The sequence below is a fragment of the Protopterus annectens genome, chromosome 5.part1 (genome assembly GCF_019279795.1).
Source record: "Protopterus annectens isolate FY-2018-M chromosome 5.part1, PAN1.0, whole genome shotgun sequence".
NCBI lineage: Eukaryota > Metazoa > Chordata > Ceratodontiformes > Protopteridae > Protopterus > Protopterus annectens.
In genome coordinates this window covers 522,749,216-522,772,624 of record NC_056736.1, presented here as the reverse complement: position 1 = coordinate 522,772,624, position 23,409 = coordinate 522,749,216, and the positions used below count along the sequence as shown (strand labels likewise).

At 36.8% G+C, this 23,409-nt stretch overlaps 1 protein-coding gene across 1 annotated transcript in view; it reads left to right on the top strand.

Moving 5' to 3' along the window:
* The window catches only part of CFAP44 (cilia and flagella associated protein 44), a 1,689,287-nt gene that overhangs the window by 830,821 nt on the left and 835,057 nt on the right, over nucleotides 1-23,409 (top strand). The window contains exon 16 of the mRNA XM_044073142.1: nucleotides 7,539-7,638. Within this exon, the coding sequence (XP_043929077.1) occupies nucleotides 7,539-7,638 (100 nt within the window). The remainder of the gene's footprint in view (nucleotides 1-7,538; nucleotides 7,639-23,409) is intronic.

Sequence of the window (23,409 nt, the reverse complement as noted above, 5' to 3'; positions counted from 1 at the left end):
TATCCTACCTTCACCTAGAATGATGCCACAATACAGTGATAAGATGATCAGCTTTAATAATTGGCTTAAATTCTGGTGTCATTCAAAGGGGATCCAATGTCTGTCTGCCTGGGATGACATGCTGGACAAGCCACGCTGCTTTGCAAGGCACGGCTTGCACATGTCACCCTGGGCTTCGGATATTGGCAAAGGCTCTTGCCACCCCCATAGTGCCTTTTTAGGCAAGGCTCAAATTCTAAACCTACCACCCTAGAACACCAAAAGGAAAAAACTAAGGGTAATGCTGCTCAATGCCAGAAGTCTCAATCTCAAGATGCACGCACTCGAGGCCCTTCTCAATATGGAGAACATCGATGTCTGTGCTGTGACAGAAACCTGGTTCAAGGCTCCTGAGAGCACCCTAGCACTAACAGGTGTCACCTCATATCATGCCCGCCCCAAAATCCGGGCAACACCAAGAAAGGAGGGGGGGGGTGTCCATATTCATAAAGGACACCCACACCTCAAGGTTGGTGGCAACACACGATGCATCGGAGACCACCCAGGTGCAATTAACCATAGGCAAGACTGCTCTGCAATTTGTAGCATGTTACAGGCCACCCTCTCAAACTCAGGAACCTCACATGGCCTTCCTGAAAACATTGAGGGGATAAATGTATCTCCAAACACCATCATACTAAGTGACTTCAACTACCCTAATATAGACTGGGAACACTACTCAAGCCCGAACACTCTAACCCAAAGATTCCTGGAGTTCATAAACTCAAATGCCATGGAACAACTAGTCACCATCCCCACAAAACATACTTGATCTCATCATCACGAACATGGGATCAAAATGTTCAACACCGGAAGTATACCCCTCACTGGTGAGATCAGATCATAAACTAATCTCGCTGGAGGTCCTCATCCCAGCCCCACCTGAAACAAAAAGACCACAGTGAAAAACTTCTCAAAAGCCGATTTCACACTTCTAAAAACTAGTGTGGTCTCCTTTAAGGCCCCTGAGCCAGTGGTAAACATTACTCAAACCGCTGAATCACTTACAAATGCCTTCTACCAGCACCTTCAGGACTGCATGGATCAGGCAATCCCAAACAAAACTAAGACTCTCTGTACCAAAGGCAAGCATCCAGTCTGGTGGACCCCAGCCATAAACAAGCTCTACAACAAAAGGAGGAAGCTACTACAAGATGGAGCAAAATCCTTGAAAGGTAAGACACCTTTGATCATTATAAGTAAAAACTAAGAGCTCTCATAAAATCATCCAAGGCAAATTTTGAGAGAAAAATGCCAAGGACTCTAAAGACAATCATAAGGCCTTCTTTAGCTATGTTAGAAACCTAGGAGGAAACTCCCAGATATGCTCAGAATTAGTTCAAAATGATGTGAAAATTACTGAACCTACACACATTGCCAACATACTGGCTGACAGGTTCAGTGCAAACTTCTCCCCCCCAAAAGGAGAGCTATCTATTCTAGAGGATTGTAGCCCCCAAACATCTCCAACGCCCAGGTGAGAACTGCCCTCACTAAGGCAAAAAACACAGCATCCATGGGACCGGATGGTGTCCCTGGCTGTGTGCTTCATGAACTCAACGAGGAATTAAACCCACAGTTAGGACAGCTGTTTAATCTTAGCCTCACCTCAGGATACGTACCCAAGGAGTGGCGCATGGCGACTGTGGTCCCACTTCATAAGGGCGGTGCCTCCACAGACCCTGGAAATTACCGCCCCATTAGCTTGACAAGCCTTATCTGCAAAGCCATGGAGAGGATCATAATGGAACTCATAAATAAAGACATAGGGAACTTGCAGACTTTGGATCCAACCCAGTTTGGCTTTGACAAAGGCAGATCCTGCCTCTTAAACTTGGTTGACTTTTTCGAGACAGTCACCAAGGCCATTGATGAGGGAAAGGCAGTCCATACAGCCTACCTCGACCTGGCAAATACCCCACTCAGGTATCATCGAAAAACTCATCAGCTTGAATGTAAACCCATACATCACAAGATGGGTTGCAAACTGGCTAAGTGACAGAACCCACAGGGTCAGAGTTGCTGGAGCCATGTCAGACTCAAAGCCTGTCACAAGTGGTGTCCCACAGGGCTCAGTCCTGGGTCCACTCTTGTTCGGCATCTACTTTTCTGAAGTACAAGCAAACACAGGAGGGTTATGGCTGACAAAGTTTGCAGATGACTGCAAACTGGGCGCCATAGTTGAAAACACATCTGACACAGATATCCTCCAGAAGGGCCTCACAGGAACGGATAACTGGTGCCAGAGCCATGGCCTAAAGTTAAACGCCAAAAAATGCATAGTCATACCCTTCGGGAAAAACAAGGTTACCCCTAGCTACCATATAGGTGGCAATCCACTGAGCACAGAAAAAGTCATCAGGGATCTGGGGACCCAGGTTGACAGTAGCCTTTCGTTTGACACTCATGTTGCTAAAGTAGTTAGGAAAACCTTCTATATCACCCACCTGATCATGAAGGGATTCACATCTAGATCAAGGGAGGTCATCGTCCCCCTGTACTCATCACTCATTAGACCTATGATTGAGTACAATGCCCCGTTCGGAATGTATCTGACCAGACACCTGCTGCAGCTTGAAAGGCCCCAAAAGTTCCTCACCAAAAGGATAAAGGGTCTCAAAAATATGTCTTATGCTGCCCGACTGAAAGAACTCCAGTCTCATACCGCTTGCTCAGAGGTGACCTGTGCCTGACATATAAGGCCATGTCAAACCCAGATTTGATGAATATGCTTCACCTCAAAAAATCTAGATCCCTCAGAACCACAAGGGCGGGAGACTTAAACCTTGACACGGTTATAAATAGAACGTGCTGGAGGGACAGATTCATCACCCAGAGACTCCCTGTGCAGTGGAACAAAATTCTGGTACATGTGAGGCAGAGCACCTCGCTGGCCTTGTTCAAGAGGAATCTTGACCAGTGGATGGGAGATCGCAGATATACCCCAGGGATTACTTCAGTGTCACTGCTTGACAGAGGCACAGCAAAATGATAGGCATAGTTTTTATTTCAAACTAAAGGGGTGGCGAAAGCCACATAACTATGGGCTAGGCTTATAAATGCCCTTGGGCAGATAGCCTAGTATGAACCTATGAACCTATTAACTTGGAAACCTACTCTAGCCCTAACTCACTAGTGCGAAAGTTCCTTGAGTTTGTCAACTCAAATGCCCTGGAACAAATTGTTCAAACCCCAACAAGAGGAACAAACATACTAGATCTGGTCCTCACTAACATGACAAACAGATGCACCGCCACAACTGTCAGACCATCATTAGTCAAATCTGACCACAAATCAGTCACCTTCAAACTGGCATTATCACCATAATTTACAGAGGGAGAAGTCAGACTAAAAACTTCACCAAGGCAAACAATACCCTCCTAGGGGAAGGTATAAATGCCTTCCAAGCCCCACTCTAGTAACTACAACAAAGCTTACACTAAAGCCCTGTACAATCACTTGTATAAGTGTATAGCCTTGACTGTTCCTCTAGTAACTACAACAAAGCTTACACTAAAGCCCTGTACAATCACTTGTATAAGTGTATAGCCTTGACTGTTCCAGAGAGAATTGAAGCCAGAGCCCCAAGTAAAAGCAAGCCATCCTGGTGGACATTCAGCATCAACAAACTTTACAACAAATGCAAAAGGTTGCTGTCTAAGAAAACTAAGGCGAGGCCCCAAGAATGGAAAAACATCCTCCAGAGCCTCAACAGGCAAATACGACATCATGTCAAATCCTCTAAGGGTAACTTTGAGAAAAATTTAGCAATCCTACATGTCCAAAAAGCAGGTCATTAAAGCCTTGTCTAAGGCAAAAAAAAAAAAAAACAGCCTCTATGGTACCAGATGGCATTCTAGGCTGTCTTCTAAGCAAACTAAAACATGAACTAACATCACCATTAAGGACCCTATTCAATCACAGGCTAAGCACAGGTTTGGCTTCTGCAGAATGAAGAACAACAATAGTTATTATCCTTCAAAAAGGTGGTGTAGTAACAGCCCCAGGGAATTATAGACCCATAAGTATGACCAGCCTCATCTGTAAGGCCAAGGAATAAAGACATAACCAACCACCAAACCCTGGACCTGACTCAATTTGGCTTCATCAGGGGCAGATCCTGCCTGTTAATCCTGGTGGATTTCTTTGAAAATGTGGCCAGGGCCATTGATGAGGGCAAATCTGTGCACACAGCATACCTCGACTTGGCAAAGGCCTTTGACACAATCCCACACTCAGGCATTACCGATAAACTTAACAAACTGAATGTAAACCCCTTTGTTGTATGATGGGTTGCCAGCGGGCTCACACACTATCAAAGTGGGTAACTCCACAGTATCCAGCAGATCTGTCACCATCAGGATATCACAAGGGTCATAGCTGGGCCCCTACTGTTTGATGTATACTTCTTAGAAGTTCAGGCCAAAACTAAGAGGCTGTGGCTGACCAAGTTTGCAGATGACTGCAAACTGGGTGCAATTATTGAATCCCAAATGATGTCAGTATACCTCAGGAGGGTCTTACACAGACTAGGAACTGATGTCTTAGCCACGTTCTCAAACTGAATGCAAAGAAATGCATCATCCTTCCCTTGAGCAAAAACACTGACCCCTGACACTATCAAATAAACAATAATACCCCAAGTACCTATGAAGTGGTAAGGGATCTGGGATCACAAGTTTACTGCGACCTTAACTTTAACCATCATGTGTCTACTGCAGTAAGGAAGGCTTTCTACGCAAAACACTTGATTAGCAAAGGGATCACCTCTAAAACAAAAGACATTGTGACCCCTCTATACTCGTCACTAATCAGGCCCATAATCGAGTATAACATCCCTTTCAGCGTGTACTGTACAAAGCACCTGCAGCAACTGGAGAGACCTTAGAGGTTTCTAAGAAGATCTAGGGACTCCAGCTCCTGCCTTACACAGACCGACTAAATTCTCTGTCACTATACTTAGTATTGTATAGACTTCTTAGGGGAGACTTATGCCTGTCTTACAGCTCCAATCCAAACCTAATGAATTTGCTGCACATCTGTAAATGAAATGGGACTAAAGCTACCCATTCCAGGGACCTAATATAGCCTCCAACTTGAATAGGACATGCTGGAGGGACAGATTTGTCTCCCAGTGACTGCTGCATCTTTGGAATAGGCTACCATTTCATGTGAAGCTGAGCACCTCTATGATACTGTTCAAAAGGAACCTGGACGAGTGGATGAGGCACCGCAAATTCTTACCCAGGAGAGTGCCCACGATCCTCCTGGACATGGGTAGTCATTACTAAATACAATCCTGGGTTTTGACTAGAGTATCATTGGTATTACATTGGGATGAAACAGCTAGGCTTGAAATTACCTCTGGGCTGATAGCCTAGTGACTCTGTTTTACATGGATGCAAAGCCTGTTCCATAGTGTGGAGATACTTTGGACATGTATCTTTCTCTCCAGTACATTCTGTTTGTCACAAGTGACATTAAGATCCCTGAATCTAGTGTTTCTGGAGCTGTTAAGTTTGTGTGTATGGTCTCTTCACTTGTTTGAGCCATGAGCCTGCAGCAGTATGCATACTCTGGATGCCCACAGCCATCTCAGATAGTGCTTGGTCTTGGTCTTGGACAGAACAAAATTCTTCAGGAAGGTCAGTCAGCTAGTTGCTTCCTTTGAAGGTAAGAAAAAAGAACAGAGTGTTAAAGCAGATAATTTCTTGAAGGTTGTCTCATGCTATTTTTTTTTTTGGTGTTCTCGCCATAATCAGTTACTCCCAAATAGGGTCAGGGATCTACCAGGGCTCTGGTATCTTCTGAGGCTTTTTTGGAAAGGGACGGACTCTAGAAGTATTCTAGAGGCAGCAACTTGGTTTTCTGGAGATATTCGCTCAGACAATTACAAACTGGATTATTTTTTCCAGGTCCAGACAAGCTTTGCTAGGACTATTCTCCAGGGGCTTCTGGATTCTTACATGCTTTCCACCTTCCTATATAATCCTCAGATTTGGTCATCTACCCATACAGCTTAGGCTATTGTGATCTTACGTGGAACATATTAAAGTTGTATAAATAACCTTACCATAACAGTAAATGTAATAGATCACTATTTCCAGGGAATAAATGTATATGCTCTTTTGTATATAATTACATATGTGTGTATGATGCATTTTTCCTTTTGTACATTTTCCGTTCATGGCTCTAGCTTCCTTCCTTGAGGCAAGAAAGCTCTGAAACTTTTGGTGCCCTAACTATTGCTTTTATGTGGCTCTGCCTGAGCCCTACAGTGGACACTGGTTAGGGCACATGGAAGGTTCCCTGAAGTTTTGAAAGCTGGCCAGGGTTCATATCCTTGGCAGGATATAACCTATATAGTTTAGTTTACTGCAACAGTGATTTATTAGAACATCTATTGTTATGGTAAGTTTACTTACATAACTGTACTTTGTATAAGATACTTACCATAACAGTAGATCTTTCATGAGACATCAGATTAACAGTGTGGCTTCCCATGCTTTCCTCCAGTATGGGAATGTTTACATGGTTATCAAGCTGAATGTTTTTAAATACTTTTGAATACTTACTGTTGGATAATAGTTTAGATCACTGTTAGGCATTTGTCTATCACAGATACACTTCTCACTGAGGTTTGCAGGCTAAGAGAGGTGAAGAGACTGCATGACAATGCTGGGGCTTGTATGTGAGGCTCACAACAGTACCCGGTGCCAGTTCCCGATGTGGTGTGGAACTCACTCAGATCTTCATGTGAAGAACAAAAAAATTATAGGCCAGATCTTCACCCCACCCCCACCCCCTAATCTCTTCCCTGAGAGCAAAAAAATAAATAAAAGGTCTGCTTCACTTTTAAATTGTAAGAAGCCAGTTGCGACATTAGTAGAAATTGACCTGTTACAGCTCTGCCACACCACACTGAAGGCTAAACTGCAGTCATTTTTTCATGTACCGGCTTGCAGAAATGTTTGTACAGAAATAATGCAGGGACTACACTTCCAGTTTGCTCCCACTAACACCACATACCTGGAGAGGCTGCCCCCTCCCCACACCTTCACCCTACCTTTGCTATACTTCTGCTTCACAGAAATGAGTAAGACCAGTACTGGTTCTGAGAAGGAAATATGAAACAACACAGAAAATTAAGCTGGATTGCAGGAAGCAGTAGTTGGGTGAGCATACATGTGATGATGTGCTCTTGCACTAACTTTTCAGTTAAGTTACACTAACGTCTCAGTTAAGGTCAACTGTTATAGTAAGTATCTTAAACTGTACTTTTTCTGGAGTCCTGGCCAGACTTCACAGACACACTGTAAGTATCACTTTGTAATATGAAAAAGCATCTTTTGGATAAGTATACCAAGTTAGTTACTAAATAAACAAAACAAACAAATAAATATATAAATGAAATAATATGTATTTCTGACTGTAACTTCTATGTATTTATCTTAGAAACACACCAGCTAATTAACATGTTTCATTCTGCATTCCTCTAGACCCAAGATCCAGAATGTCTTTTCTCATTCCATTCTGGAGAGATCCAGGGTCTTGACGTATCTCCGACTACACACCTCATGGCCAGTACCGCTTTTGACTGTAAGTTGCAGAACATTTCTTGCATAGTACTGTGAAAGAGTTAGACTTTTAATACCAGCCTGTTCATGCAGTTTATCTCACTGATACTAGATACTTCAGAGTTACCATCATACAGCAGAGTTTTTAGACGTAATTTTTATTTGAGTTAAATCCATTATACTACTGCTGTCTATTGAGTCTGCACTTTTATTATCATGTAAGATCATGTAAGATCTAGTAACCAGAACCTCATAACTGCCATCCAACATAGAAATGATGTCTGTAAATCCTTCTTTGCCAGCATCATTGCTAAAAACCTGAAGCACACTAACAAGCCAAATACCTTCTACCACATCCTTTATTTATTTCAAAAAACTCCTAAAAAGCCAATATTTAAGTGACTGGCTATGTTCATGTCACTCACCAGGCTAACCCAAACTAAGAGAATGTTTCTGTGTATAGCTAAGTATAAACAGTTCCCCTGAAAGCTTGTGAACCTGTTGATATTTACTTGACAAAACTTATATCTGTAAAAATAATTCAAATGCTGTTTTAAGTTATTATGTACCACAATGACTGCCTACTATAAGAATTGCTAATCTCTAACATATTGTGTATGTTTGCTATAAGTATGCTCTATTTTTTTTCTCTTCTCTCATGTACTGTACTGTATTGTGGAGCTTTTCTCCCCGGGCCTCTGCTGAAAATGGACCTGTGTCCAGTTGGAATTTCCCGGTAAACAAATGTAAAATAAATGTATTGTGTAACATTTTTTAGCCAAGACTAGTCTATATGTGTTTTCCATTGCATGAGTATTCTGATTCAGATTTTAGACTAGCATATTGTTGAGCACAAGTGTGAACAAATTCAGTATGGTAAAAAAATATTAAAATTTGTAAATAAGTCATTTTATATACTTAGGAGCTCCTAGTAGACAGCAAGATACATGCATACTAAAAACTTAGTGGACACATGAAAACCTATTTAGTAAAGAAAAAAAGGTGTTTCAACCCAAATGCAAACAGCTACAGTGATGTAGAATGAGTGAAAAGGAGCAGATCTGTGCAGTAAGGAGGGGCAGAAGGTAGTTTCTACATATCAGAGCATGGCACAAGTGTTACTGCCTAAACGGGAATATGAGCCAAAAAAAAAAACATGCAGAGTAATAGGGAACTGCTTCCAATGGTAGATTTTAATCTGCAAGGAAGAGGCTAAGTATATATGCATTTATTTATTTATTTATTTATTTATGCATTTGTTAATTGGGTAGGTGGTGTGATATGAAGACCATTTCAGGCACAACCCAGATGAAAAGGCAATACATCTAATTTACACCAATATAAATCTATATATGCAAGTAATTTAGCAGAAGTATAATCATTGTCTTATTAATTAATTATAGTTTGTTAATAATATTTGCCTGTGTTGCCAAGCCTAGTTCATGTACAGAAGGTACCTAGGGAGAAAACCTTCAGCATAAAATGGAATGTATCATTTATGTGGAGGATTCCATCCATATATGACTATAATATTAGTAAAATGTGATTAAAGTAGCATTCAGTAAATGCCATAATATCTTTTGCAAATTATTTCTACAGTAATTCAGGAGATACACTTAATAAAAAATGGACATGCAAGCAATACTTCACATAATGTCTTTAATTAAAAGGAGCATAACCTATGGTATCTTCATGCATTCATAACTGATATTCTTTGATGAGCACTTAATAACCTGATAATCATACAGACAAATAGGTCACTAGTTTGTGCTGCATCATAAATAGAAAACACAGGAAATAAAACTTCGGCATCAACCCCATCATTGTCCTCTGTGCCATCAAGGTCAATTATAATAAAATTTTTATCTTTCATGGACAAAGAACTGGTGTTAAAAACAGCATGGAGGAAAAGTCCTGTTAAATACAATCAAAATATAATAAGATTCGATGACGACTACTCCACTAAAGTGCTGGAACAGAGGAAAAAGGTATGGCCACTAATAAAAACTCTAAACAGAATAATATTAAAGCTCAAATAGCCTTTCCTGCAAAAATAAAGATACTGCACCTAAGTGAGATGAGAACCTTCAACACTCTGCAAGAAGCCCAACAATTCATCAAAAACAACAACATCATAACCATTTCAGAAGGTATGGAATGGGCATCCCCATCCTTGAAGAGAACCACTGATAAAAATGGCTGGACTGATGTCAAAAAGAAGAAGCAGAAAACGGAATCTAAAGTGCCAACATCTGTAAAATCTCTCAAAGTATCAGCTGCAACCTAACCGTTAAAACTTTGAAATGGATTTAATATGTTTCAAAACCTCTAAGCTCATGCATACATATACCACATATATACAGGGAAAGGTATGTTTCCTATATCTTTTCACACAGGACTTACAAATCTAGATATATATTAGTTATAAATCATCTCTTTCTGACACTTTTCTTTTTTCCCTTTGTCTCTTGTCTTTCTATGTTTCTCTTGTTTCTTTTTTTCTTTTTCCTACTTCTAAACATATGTTAAGGATTGACTATTTGACATAGTAACTAAATACAATTCAGTATAATCAAAGTTAATATTTATGCTATGTAACCTGTAGTGCTCAATTTGCTGGTCCCCTCTTTATTTATTTGTTAACTATTTCTTTTATTAAATTCTTATTGATATTTACTGTGGCTGAGCTCAACCCTAGTCACTAATTGTTTTATCCCTTTAAATCCGATGAAACTGTATACTGACACTCCAATGAAATTGTTAGAATGTATTTCCGACAAGTCTATGATAACTGCGAATTACTTCCGTATTAAATTAAGTAATGCAAGTGGGGTGTTATTTAACATTGAAGTGATGTGGGGTTGATTTATTCATAGCTGCCATAAATAAAGATGTTGGAAAGTGGGCTCGTTTTGAGTCCAAGTCTTTTCATAGTGAAGCTTATTTGTCTTAATGTACTGATGCTAGTCTTGGTTATTGTCAAGAACTGTCCGACCGTGGCTGAACAGAAGACCGTTATTTGTGGCGCTGATTAAGCTGAAATATTTTTTTTTAAGGAATGGTAGATTTGACTGCAGGAAATGATCTATGGGTGAGTGCAGAATACAGCTAACATGTACTTTATGTGGAACTATGCTGTGACAGGGATCCCGGCTGCTTTGGGTGGCAGCAATGTAATTAAGTGAGAGAGCTTCCGCACTCTTGTGATGAGACATAAGGGTGATAGGTAAAAGGAAATGATGTTGCTTTGCTGCTGGGCTTGAGACTATGTCTTTGTTTGTTTGCATGGGTTGCAGGTCTGTGTGTGTTCTGGTTTGGGGAGGGATGATGGCGTGTCCTGCGGTGTATGTGGTGTCTTACTAAATGACCCTTTGGTTAATTATATATTGACCTTGCCATGAGGGAGATTGAAGTGCAAAGAGGGGAAAATGGCAAACTGGTTGTATAAAAAATAAAAGATAAAAACGTGCTCCGGCACTATGAAGGCTGTCCAATACCTTGGGTGCAAGTAACTGCCACATAATAAAGTTTAAATAAATTCAAATAAATTTATTGCACACAAAAAGCAAAAAATAAAAATAATTAAATAAAAAACGTATATATATATATATATATATATATTTAAATACAGATTAAGCGCTTTTGTCTCCATATAACGGAGACTTCATCAGAATAAATTACACATACACCAAGCTTCCTTATATATGCCTCAACACACATTTAACAAGGTAAATCACCTAATTGAGGCAGTAAATGGATGTGGGTGATTGGTTACGTTACAGTAAAAACAAATTACAAAGAAGTAAAATGCGATTGCATCCATAGACTACTAGATATGTATTTAGAATGCAGAGTACAACAGCATTGGTATGCATATGTTGTGTACAGTATTGCAACTGTAATAAAGCAATAATAAGACAAAAATAATAAAACAAACTCTGCTGACGAAACTCATATTTTACATTCAAAACTCCAAACATCCATTCTGATGAAGTCTCCGTTATATGGAGACGAAAGCGCTTAATCTGTATTTAAAGTATATATATATATATATATATATATATATATATATATATATATATATATACATTTTTTATTTAATTATTTTTATTTTTTGCTTTTTGTGTGCAATAAATTTATTTGAATTTATTTAAACTTTATTACGTGGCAGTTACTTGCACCCAAGGTATTGGACAGCCTTCATAGTGCCGGAGCACGTTTTTATCCTTTAGTTTGATTGTTTTGTAGTTTTGCGGTTACCAAACTGGTTGTATACTCTTAGTGAAATGTATGGGTGGGAAAAAAAAAGAGCTCGTGAGTTTAAAAATGAAGATTTTTTAGGACTGCAGCTCACACGAGCTACATGTACTGTCATAAGCTTTTCATAAGCTGTTGAGATGTTTATTATTGTCATAGCAACAAGCAGGAAAGGATTTCATTGGCTATGGGCCCACTCCTTGTTTTTAAGCACGAACATATCTTTCATGGAAACAGAAGAGAAATCTTTATTTAGTTTCATCTTATAAATGAGTATAAAAAGCTTAAAAAAGCTTAATACTTGTAGTATATTTAACAAATATAACATTAAGTGAACTATGCATTCAGAATGCTGTAAACATCCAAACTCATATACATGGTACTGTTATGTTGTAAATCACTTTGTAAATATAACTACATTAAATTCCTTGAAAGCCTTTCATTACATAATTTATATGACTGCTAAAGCATGATAAAAGTAATGGTTATATTATGTTGTGATATAATTTATATAGTCGCTTTTAGTTTTAATGCACAGTATCTAAAAATGTATGCTTATCTGTTACAGGAAGTAATAATCTTCAAAATTTAGGTTACTTGCTGCAAGTCTTTGTGTTTATGATTTTAAATAACTTGTGTGCTTCAAACAAATGATTATTATTTCCAATATGGAAACATATGTTGATACAAACAAATTGAATTAGTTTAATGATCAGTATAATAGAATTCATATGTTTATAAGTACAGATGAACAGCATATAGTTGTTAATGTATATAACAATTCTTTCTGCTAACAAACATTTTAAAACACAATAATTGTAGTGAGTAGACTCCTTTAATATTTAATATTGTATATATGGAGCTCTAATGAATGGAAAATGGAAGCTAGAGTGAAAGTTCTTCAGATGTATCTATCTGTTGGACTGGCAATGTATTTCATTCCATGGTGGGTAGGGATTAATGTTCAAACTAGTTTAATTTCATTAATTACTTTAGTTTTTAGGACGTCAGTTAGTTTTTCCAAACCTGACTTAAACATGATGATTACTTTAGTGATAACATGCTTTACTGGGATTGATGAATGTTTACAAATTAATAATTTTACTATTAGAGGAGAGGATAGTCCAGGTAAAGATAATGGTACTTCAATCGCTTCTTCAGAATAATTTGATATGGAACTTTCTTTCTTATCTTTAAACATTAATGGCCTAAATAGTCCAAGTAAGAGATCTAACTTATTAAGATACCTAAAGTTAAATAGAGCCCAAATAATTCTTCTACAGGAAACCCATTTCAAAAACAATGATAATTTTGTATGGGACCCAAGTGATTATATGACCTTAGTATGCTCTAAATTTAAATCTAAGAAGAGGGGAGTAACAATTTTATGGGGAAAGAATTCCTTAATCACTGAATGAATGCATACATATGTAGATAATGATGGTCTTATAGCTATAGTCATCTTGAAGTATAATAATAGATTGTGGACATTAGGAAACGTATACTGGTTTCCTAGTATTGGGATGGGAACAGTTAAGAAACATCTAGATCAAATTATACATATAGCTAAAGGTAATTTATTGGCAGGAGGGGATTATAATTGTATTACCACTACTTCTGAAACTACTAATAAAAAATCTCCACGTTTAGCAGCTACTGCAAAACTATTAAAAATTTCAACTTGATAGATACCTTTAATGTTATAGATAACAACTCATTATTATTCTCTCACCAAGACTATAGATTTGGTACTCCAACCAGAATAGATAAAATATAAATTTCTCAAGATCTTCAAACAAAAATTACTTTTTTCTCAATAATCCCATGTCCACTATCAGATCACAGTTCATTAGTTCTAAAAATGCAAATATATTTGAAACCGCTATCATTTATATCTAGAATTCCTGCGTACATTACAAAAATAAAAGAATTCATGCAGTGGTTTGTGAATGAACTTAGTCTTTATAGATATAAGATACAACTCAGAAGTGAACAAAGTAATGGTTTGGGATTCACTTAAAGCTTACATTTATGGGAAAGTGATTGGTTGGTATAAAAATAGAATCAAGGAATGGGAATCAGAACTACAAGAACTATAAAGAAAACTCACATTATAAAAATCCCAAAAGTCCATTAATTTGATTGAAAACAAGAAGAAAATAGAAGACTTAAATAAAAGATGTAACGAAATATTAAATCATAAAACTAATTTAACCTTGGAAAGGTTAAAGATAAATTCTTATGCTACTTCCCCAAAACATTTACATAATTTATCTGTCAAAGTTAAAATGCAATCTAAAGCTAACTCTGTTATTAATATCTTACATGAAGAAAAAAGTAAGAAAGTGTCGGAAATAGGAGATATACTAGATGCTTTTAAGTGTCATTATAGAAATCATTATAAAAGTAAGAATATTACAACAGACCATTTCAACTTAGAAAATATGATTTCTAATATTAAACCAATCCCTGAAAGTTTACAAAAACCCATTACACACAAAGTAGTTACTGATAAAATCAAAGAAATTAAATCTGGTAAATCTCCTGGAATGGACGTTTTAATCTCAGAAATTTACAAATTGTTTCCCAAACATATCTCATTAGTACACAAAACACTAATTAAAATTCAAACCCACGCAATAATTCCCCCTTCATGGAGATACTCTTTAATCATCCACATTTTAAAAGAAAATAAAGAAGCTAGTTCATATAGGCCAATTTCATTGTTAAATAATGACTATAAAATATTTGTCTATCTTGGTAAATAGAATGAAAAACCAAATGAATGAAATAATCAACAATGACCAAACTGAGTTTATTCAAAATAGACACGCACATGACAACACTAAAAGAATATTGACATTAATTGATTATTTAAATAAAGAAAATATAGAAGCTTTGAAAATCAGTCTGGATATTGAAAAAACATTTGATTCACAAAACTGGGATTATTTCATTAAAATTCTTGAAGCATATGCCTTTCCTCCCTCCTTTATAACATTCATTAAAAAGTTTATGAAAATAACTTAGCTTATATTAAAATAGGACCCTTCACCTCAGAGGCTATACAAATTACAAGAGGTACTAAACAGGGTTGCCCTATGTCACCCATCTTATTTGCATTAGCTATAGAGTTATTAGCTATATTAATATAAAATAATCCGAAGATAAAAGAAATAAATATATTTGGACAATATAATTCTAAGATCATGCTCTTCGCTGACAATATACTTCTTACATTATTGAATTTTAAAGAAGGCTTAGATGAACTAGATATTTTGATACAGAAATTTCATAAGATCTCAGGTCCTTAGTTTTAATAACCAAAAATCTAAATATTTATTATTAAATAAGAAGAATGATGTACAAATAGACAAGAATCATATCATAGGTGAACAAGTAGCACTTTAATATACCTGAGGATAATTCTGTGTAAGAATATACAAGATATAATGAATATTAACTATAAAAAGGTCATGGATACAATAGATTCTCTAGTGTTCAAATATAATAACCTATTCATAGTTTTTGAAGATAGACTACAGATGATTAAAATGGGTCTTCTTCCCAAAATTTTGTATGTAGTACAAGCTACATTTTTAATTCCTAAAAAAACTATCATAAGAAAATAACAGCAATACTCCTAAGGTTCTTATGGTAACCTAAAATAAATAAAATTGCATATGCCCATCATATTAGACAGTGGGATCAGGGAGGAATACATTTTCTGGACATTGAATCGTATATAAGAGCTACTCTACTTAAAACAATAATTGAATGGATTAGTCCTAGTTATATCTCCAACTGGAAAATGTTGCATGCAACCATAATAATAAATAAACACAAATTACTTAAAAATACTACTACAAAGGATAAAGATAATATATTTTGGTACTCATTGACTTTAAATTTTCAATATATAATATAACCAAACTAACTAGGTCAAATCTAATAAATCATTTATTTGATCATTTTAGGAAATGTATAAATATGAATATGGATTTAAAGCTCTGGTTCTCAACACTAATTCCCTTCAGTATTACTAAAAACTTTCCAGATAGAATTCATAGGGACATATTCATCTCTTGGGAACAGGAAAAAAATATTTGTTGGTTACATTGTTTAAAAAAGTCAACAAGTATTAGATATGCAATATATGATGTGAACTTATGAATTAAATTCTCATGAATGGTTAATACTTCAGAATATATTGACATACTCCAAGGATCTATGTAGGATAATAAATAATTCCTCTTTCTCAACCCCACCTAAATTCATATTCAGACTGTTTGGAATTATATATAATAATGAGAATATGAAAAATGAAACTTCATACTTGTATAACCTAATAAAATACTACAAAACATTACTCAACCCATCATATTGGCAGTTTATGACCGAAGGATATTTGATTCAATTAAGCCCAGAAAATAAATCAGATATATTACTCTCAGTAAAATTGACCTCTTGTTCTCATTATTGGAGAAAATTTACTGGGAAATTCCTCCATAGATCCTTCTTAACTCCTGATAAAGTTTCAAAAATTAATCCTTCTAGTAATGGGGCATGTTGGAGATGTCAGCAGATTGATAAAGCTAATTGGTCTCACATTTTCTCAAACCCTTTGGGAAAATGTTAATAATTTTACGCAGGCAATTTATACAGATAATTTTGTTATGACCAAAGCTTTAATATTACTGTATATGACTGAAGGTTTTGTTTTGAAATAGAACTAACCTCTATTTACTTTGGACAATACTAGCTATTGCTAGGAAATGCATAACAAAGAGATGGAATTCTACCATATTACCTAGCAGAGAAGATTTTCTGTGTTTATTGAAGAGGACGGCTTTAATGGAAGTTAAGACCAAGGAATTAAGAATGTTTCCTATGCCATTATCTAATAATCCCTGGTAAAAAGTTTTAACATTGATTGACACTTTACAAATGGATCTAACCTCCTCTTGAAATAATTATTTCTTAAGATTAATTTATCTACTTCTGTATAACTTGTTGTTGTTGTGTCTTTTGGCTTTTCCCGGTTAGGTGTCGCCATAGCGGAACTCCTGTCCGCTAATGATTGGTAGTAGATTATGTGCTGAGTTGTCAGCCCTGATGCACAACCTTCAATGAAGGTAGGCCCATTCATGCATGTCTCCAGACAGAAGATGATCTAGCTGAGAATCGAACGGAACAATGTCTTACTGTCAGGCGACAGCGTCACCACCGCATAACTTATCATTCATTTGTCATATGTCAGGCTGAATGTAAATTTGTATATAGTTAATTTATTAAGTAATATGATAGTACATTGTATTAAGTATTCATTTGTTGTTTATTTCATATCTAAAATAAAAATTATCTGAGTAAATAAAATAAATAAATAGAAAACACCTGAGAAATACAGCTACACTGGAAAATATGCCCAAAGTTCTCAAATGCATTTCTGAAATTTTGCAAGCAAGTGATTTGATTGTGTGCATATTATTTATTTTTTGGTAAATGAACTGGACCAATGTTGCTTTCATCTGTGATTTGGGCACAGGCAAAGTATCTACACATAATGCAAGAAACCTATCAGCAAACCGATAATAGAATACCTTCTTAGGCATTTTAATTAAAAGTGAAGAATACTCAAGAAGTAGGACCCCCCCTCCACACACACACACACACACACACACACACACACACACACACACACACACACACAACTTTCATCAAATTCAGAGTGCATTCAGAATTCAGAAAAAAAAGCAATGAGAGTAAAATGAGGCTAATTAAGTAAATAATTGAGTAAACAGCATCAAATATGCAGGTCATAAGACTCACAAAATCAATATAGTGCTGTACATGTGTGATCCCAATTGTCTACGTAATGAAATGGTTATATTTGATTATGTAAGTTCAGGTCACCTCTGTTGGTATGGCCATGTATGTATTAATTCATTCATTTTACTTATTTATTGAGTTTGTGTATTGAGAAAGTACAACAGGGCTGAAGTCCCATTTTCATTTGAGGCTTGGGGAGAAAAACTCCATTATAAAAATGTATGCATACATCAAAATGTTTTTTCACAATCAGTCAAGCTAGCAGAATAGATAACAGAAGCTATAGCAATAGGATACACTGAGAGAATTTATATGAAATTATTATCTATTAACCAAAGTATCATGTTTTTACAGGATAATAGTATCAACATCAGTAATGTAGAATGACTAATTTTAATACAAAGAAAAACAGTCTATAGTTAAAACAGTAGAAGTACATGTGAGAAACAAGAGAAAATAAATAAAACAGTGAAACATTGTCTTTTGTTTATTTTACTGGAAGCTATTAATGCAGCTAGTATTTTTTCAGAGATCAAATTAGAATAATGAATGGTCAGAAATAGGGAATAGTAGGACAATGTGAAAGGGATTGGTGGAGAAATCAGAAGGAAAAGTAAGAAACAAGTACATCTTGTATGATTTTTCTTTGTTTGAAACCAGTTCCCAACACACATATGCAGGTCTGTATTGAGACCATTCTAGTATGCTGTCAAAATACACTGAGTCACTAAAAACCTGCAAGCAGTAGTCTTCCTTCTGTGGATTCTGTAAAATTTGGAGGAAATGCTTCATGCAGAAAACACAGATAGTAAACTTTCATTAAACACTTCAAAATCAGAATAGTTTTCTGTGGCATTTCCCGTTTTCTAAGTACAGTATTTCCCTCCAAGATAGTCAGTATTTGAAAATACTGGACTTATCCACTCATGGTATATGTTTCATTAAAAGGCTGTAATTTACTCATTTAAATAGACAACTAATGGAAAATAAAATATATTACAGAAAACAAAAATGTGTGCAAGTGCCATCTGCTTCCGAACATTGCTGTGTTTCTGTTTACAGACATATATGTAATTTTCATATTTTACTGTTACCAGTCATCACTATTTATCATTGAAGATCTGACATCATTAGAACTTTATGGAAAATACTTTATCTGCTTTAACTAACACCTTTTAGGGTGATCTTGAAAGGGGTTAAGGAGATGATAAATATGGAGATTACTGGAGAACATATGATGTACATATATCAAATGTTTGAAACTGTTTGGAAGTTTGTTTCTCCTTGAACAAGAGTAGCAGAATATATTACATGGAATGGTTCAAGAAGAGATAACTGGTAATTCCAGAAAAAATAGTATACTTGAGTAAATCCAGAAAAGTCTACAGTCTCATATGTTCCATTTTTTTATTGTGAAACATAAATGTGTCTGTTACTCAGAAGCATACATGCATCTGCCACTCAGTTGCTTAATGTCCTCAGCTTGCAGCTTTTTAAGGTATGGGTAGCTGTTCTACCCAATGTTCTCATATAGCTGAAAGATGCATATGTTATGATTTAGAAAGTAACTGAATCAGAGTGTGACAGACCTGTGAGCTGCACTTAAGCCTGATAAGACATGCAGAATGCAAACTAAAATAGGTGACTGAATCTTCAGAGTGTACTTTCAGTGTCACGAAAAGATGTGAAAACTTTTGACTTTTTACATGAAGTATAAAAAAAAATATGAAGTTTTTAACTGGAATTTGTAACTGCATACTGCTGGAAACTACATCAGTTATAAATAGGATGTGAAATGTATACTGTATATGTGAAATATAAACAATAATTATCCTGCCATGTGATAAGGTTTGGGAGTATTCCTAAGACAGGAAATTAAAACTGTAAAAGGGCATTTAGAAGATTTTGTAAGGCTATAGCTGGCCCACAAAAGGAAAACAAAAACATTAGCAGGTTCATAGGTGTGTACTAGGCTAAAGACCACAAGGGCCTTTTTAAGCTTAGCCATGGATTCCAAATCTCTGATGAGTTCTGATACCCTTGATAAGTGTAAGCATGGGCCTGGGAGATGAACCATTTACAGGTTACCTGTTTGCATCAGAGACATAGATGCCAAACCAGGGATGAATTTCCAGCTTCCTATCCAGTTGTCGAAGTTGCACTTGAATTGGATTAGGGAGGAACTCTGCTTCACATGGATGGGGAGCCTGTTCCATAGATGGGGTAGCCTCTGGGATACATACCTATCTCTCCAGCAGGTCCTATTTATATCACAGGCAAGGTTTAAGTCCTTAGAACGGGTAATATTGATACTGTTTGTTTTTTGGATATGCAGGAGGTCCATCAGAGTGGGGTCTGACAATGCCCTGCATGCCAGGCATAGATCTCCCCTCAAAAGCTTGTAGGAGACAGAATATAAGGATAAGGCCTTGAGGTGGTCTGTTTAGGACATATTACTTATGCCCTATATTCTTTTAGTGAGGAACCTCTGTGGATGTTCAGTTGTTGGATATGCCTGGTTAGGTACATAGCAAAGGGGGCAATGTAATCAATGATAGGTCTGATGAATGCCGAATAAAGTGGAACAATTACTTCCTTGGACTTAGATGCCATACCTTTGTTTAGAAGTTGTGCAACATAGAATGATTTCCTCACCACTGTAGACACGTGATGATCAAAGTCTAGATTACAATCTGTATGTGTCCCTAAGTCCCTGACTACTGGATCAACTCTAAGGGGTATGTTGTCAAAATGATAGTTACCAGGGATGGATGACTTCCCAAAGGATGTTGTTATGCATTTCTTGGCATTTAGTTTTTGTCCATGACTTCGACACCAGTTGTTTGTGTCAGACCTCCTGGAGAACATTTGTGTCAGTATGAGATTCAATGACAGGTCCTAATTTGCAATCATCTGTAAATTTAGTCAGGTAAATGTGGAATTCTGCTTAACTGTGTATGGGGTTTCTGTATCAAAAAGGAAGAAGTCAAATAGTTGATGGACAGGACAGTTGGGGAGAGCTTCCCTAGAGCTAGCAATATACAGAACTGTGAGTTTATCTCCACATGTGATCAGTAGTTTAAGGTTCAGTAGTTCTGTTAGTTAAGAACTTGGGAAGAGAAGCTTTAACTTTAGATATGTGTTTTTCTTTCATGTAATTTATTTCTTCAGAGTGGATATTAAATGTTTTCTCTAAGAAAATGGATTTTTCTATGCATATTTAAATGTACGTCTTAACTCATGCCTTCCTTTTTAAACATATTTTATTGAATTATGCATGACATAGTCAATCAGACATTTATGTAAATGAAAACAAACCATATTGACTTATTCTCAGTTACAAACATTATACATCACATATAATCTTGTATACAGTTATTATCAATCCAGCATTACAGAGATCACTCAGTTATTGCCTTCCCTTAAATGTATTCCCCCCTCCAAAACGTTATTCTGCATATAGTATTCTGCCATGTTTCTGCTGCCATTGTTTTATTTCATTATTCTGCATGTATTCGCAGAATTCAATTTTTTTTTCTGTGTAATTTGCTCTTAGTTCTTTTATCTCTGTTACTATATTCACTACTTCAAATATAGTTGGTTTAGACTTTGATTTCTATTTTCTAGTAATTGCTTTCTTGCCAGTCACCAGAAATAAGCTTAGCAAGGCCTTACTCTATCTATGCAATTCAGCTGTCATATCCTGGCTCAAAAAATCATTTCCTTAGTGACTTCAAGGACATAGGGAGTCTCCAGACTCTAGACCTCATGCAGTTCGGATCTGTTAAGGATAGATCTTGGCTGCTCAACCTGGTAGACTTCTTTGAGTCTGTCACCAGAGCTGTGGACGAAGGCAAGGTAGTTTACACAGCCTACCTCAATCTGGCCAAAGCCTTCGATACAATTCCTCACTCAGGAATCGGGTCTATATTAGAACATCAAAGTTTTAAAACTTTGAATGTTCTAATATCAACCCCTGTTCATCGAACGCTGACAATATCGAACATGCAGAACAGCAAATTTTTTTCCCAGGGAAAAAATTTCCTATTCCAGCATACATACACACAACACAAGCACACCAAATAAACTGCAATCCACACACACACACTTAAAATCCTACATCTAACCCTACACTAAACTATACATACACTATTATCTATCCACTTACCTTAACCCAAACCCCTAACCCTAAGGTTCGTCACTATCGCACCCTCCCCTCACTTGCGCCCCACCCTAACCCTCATTTCCACACAATCGCACACTTACCTGAACCACGCCCTAACCCTAACTCACCTAACCCATGCCCTAACCTTCACGTCCACACAATCGCACACTTATGATCCCGACCCGTAACTTTCCAATGCAGTGCTGAAAATAGCGAAGCTACAGAAACAGCCAACTGAATTCCTTCCCTAGGAAGAAATTCGGTGTTCTGCAGCTTCGCTATTTTCAACATTCACTGAATAAGGGGTCATTATTAGAACATTCAAAGTTTTAAAGCTTCGATGTTCTACTATAGACTCCTCAGGAATCATAGATAAACACACTAAATTTGCCATCAACCCCTATGTCACAAGGTGGGTTGCAAACTGGCTCACGGATAGAACAAACAAAGTGAAAGCAGCGGACTCCAAGTCAGACTACCGACCAGTCATGAGTGGAGTCCCACAGGGTTTGGTCTTTGGTCCTATCCTGTTTGGCATCTACTTTTCTGAAGTCCAGGCCAAAACCAAGGGACTCTGGCTGACCAAGTTCGCTGAAGACTGCAAACTGGAAGCCATTATTAGCTCCCCAAATGATGCTGACATTCTACAGAAAGTCAGAAACAAAAGGTTCACTGCAAGCCAACCAAGTAAATGCTCCATAGCTACACTTTTCTTTAAAAATATAAATTTCACCAATAGTAAAAACGGAGCAAAAGCAGGAGTATCTAATATTCAACTCTGGTTTATTCTCCAATAAAAAACAGATAAAAACGGATGAGCGCGCTTTCGCTTAAAGCTTCATCAGATCCATGATAGGTATTACTCTCTGAGAGCATTTATACATAAATTCAAAAAAAACTGATGGCCAATCAATTAAGGTAATAATTGGTGCTGAAGCCAGATTGGCCATCAGTTTTTTGAATTTATGTATAAATGCTCTCAGAGAGTAACACCTATCATGGATCTGATGAAGCTTTAAGCGAAAGCGCGCTCATCCGTTTTTATCTGTTTTTTATTTACTGTGGTCAGAAAACCCTTCTATGTGGCACATCTCATTACAAAAGGTTTTGCTTCCAGGAAGAAAAAGGTCATTTTCTCTCTTTGCTCTTCTCTCATTAGACCAATTATCGTGTACAATGCCCCATTCGACATGTACCTCACTAGACATATGCAGCAACTAGAAAGACCACAAAAATACCTCACTAAGAGGATCCTAGGCCTTAAACACTTGCCCTATGCGGGTAGACTAAAAAAACTCCAACTTGTCTCGGTATTATATCGCTTGACCTACAAAACCATATATATATGTTACATCTAAAGAAATCCCTATCCCTCTGTACCACACCGACCAGAGACCTCAACCTCATTACCACAATCAACAGAACTTGTTGGCGGGACAGGTTCCTAACCCAGAGACTGCCCATTCTCTGGAATATACTTCCCTTACATGTCAAGTAAAGCACCTCAGTGGCCCTCTTCAAGAGAAATCTTGATGAGTGGAT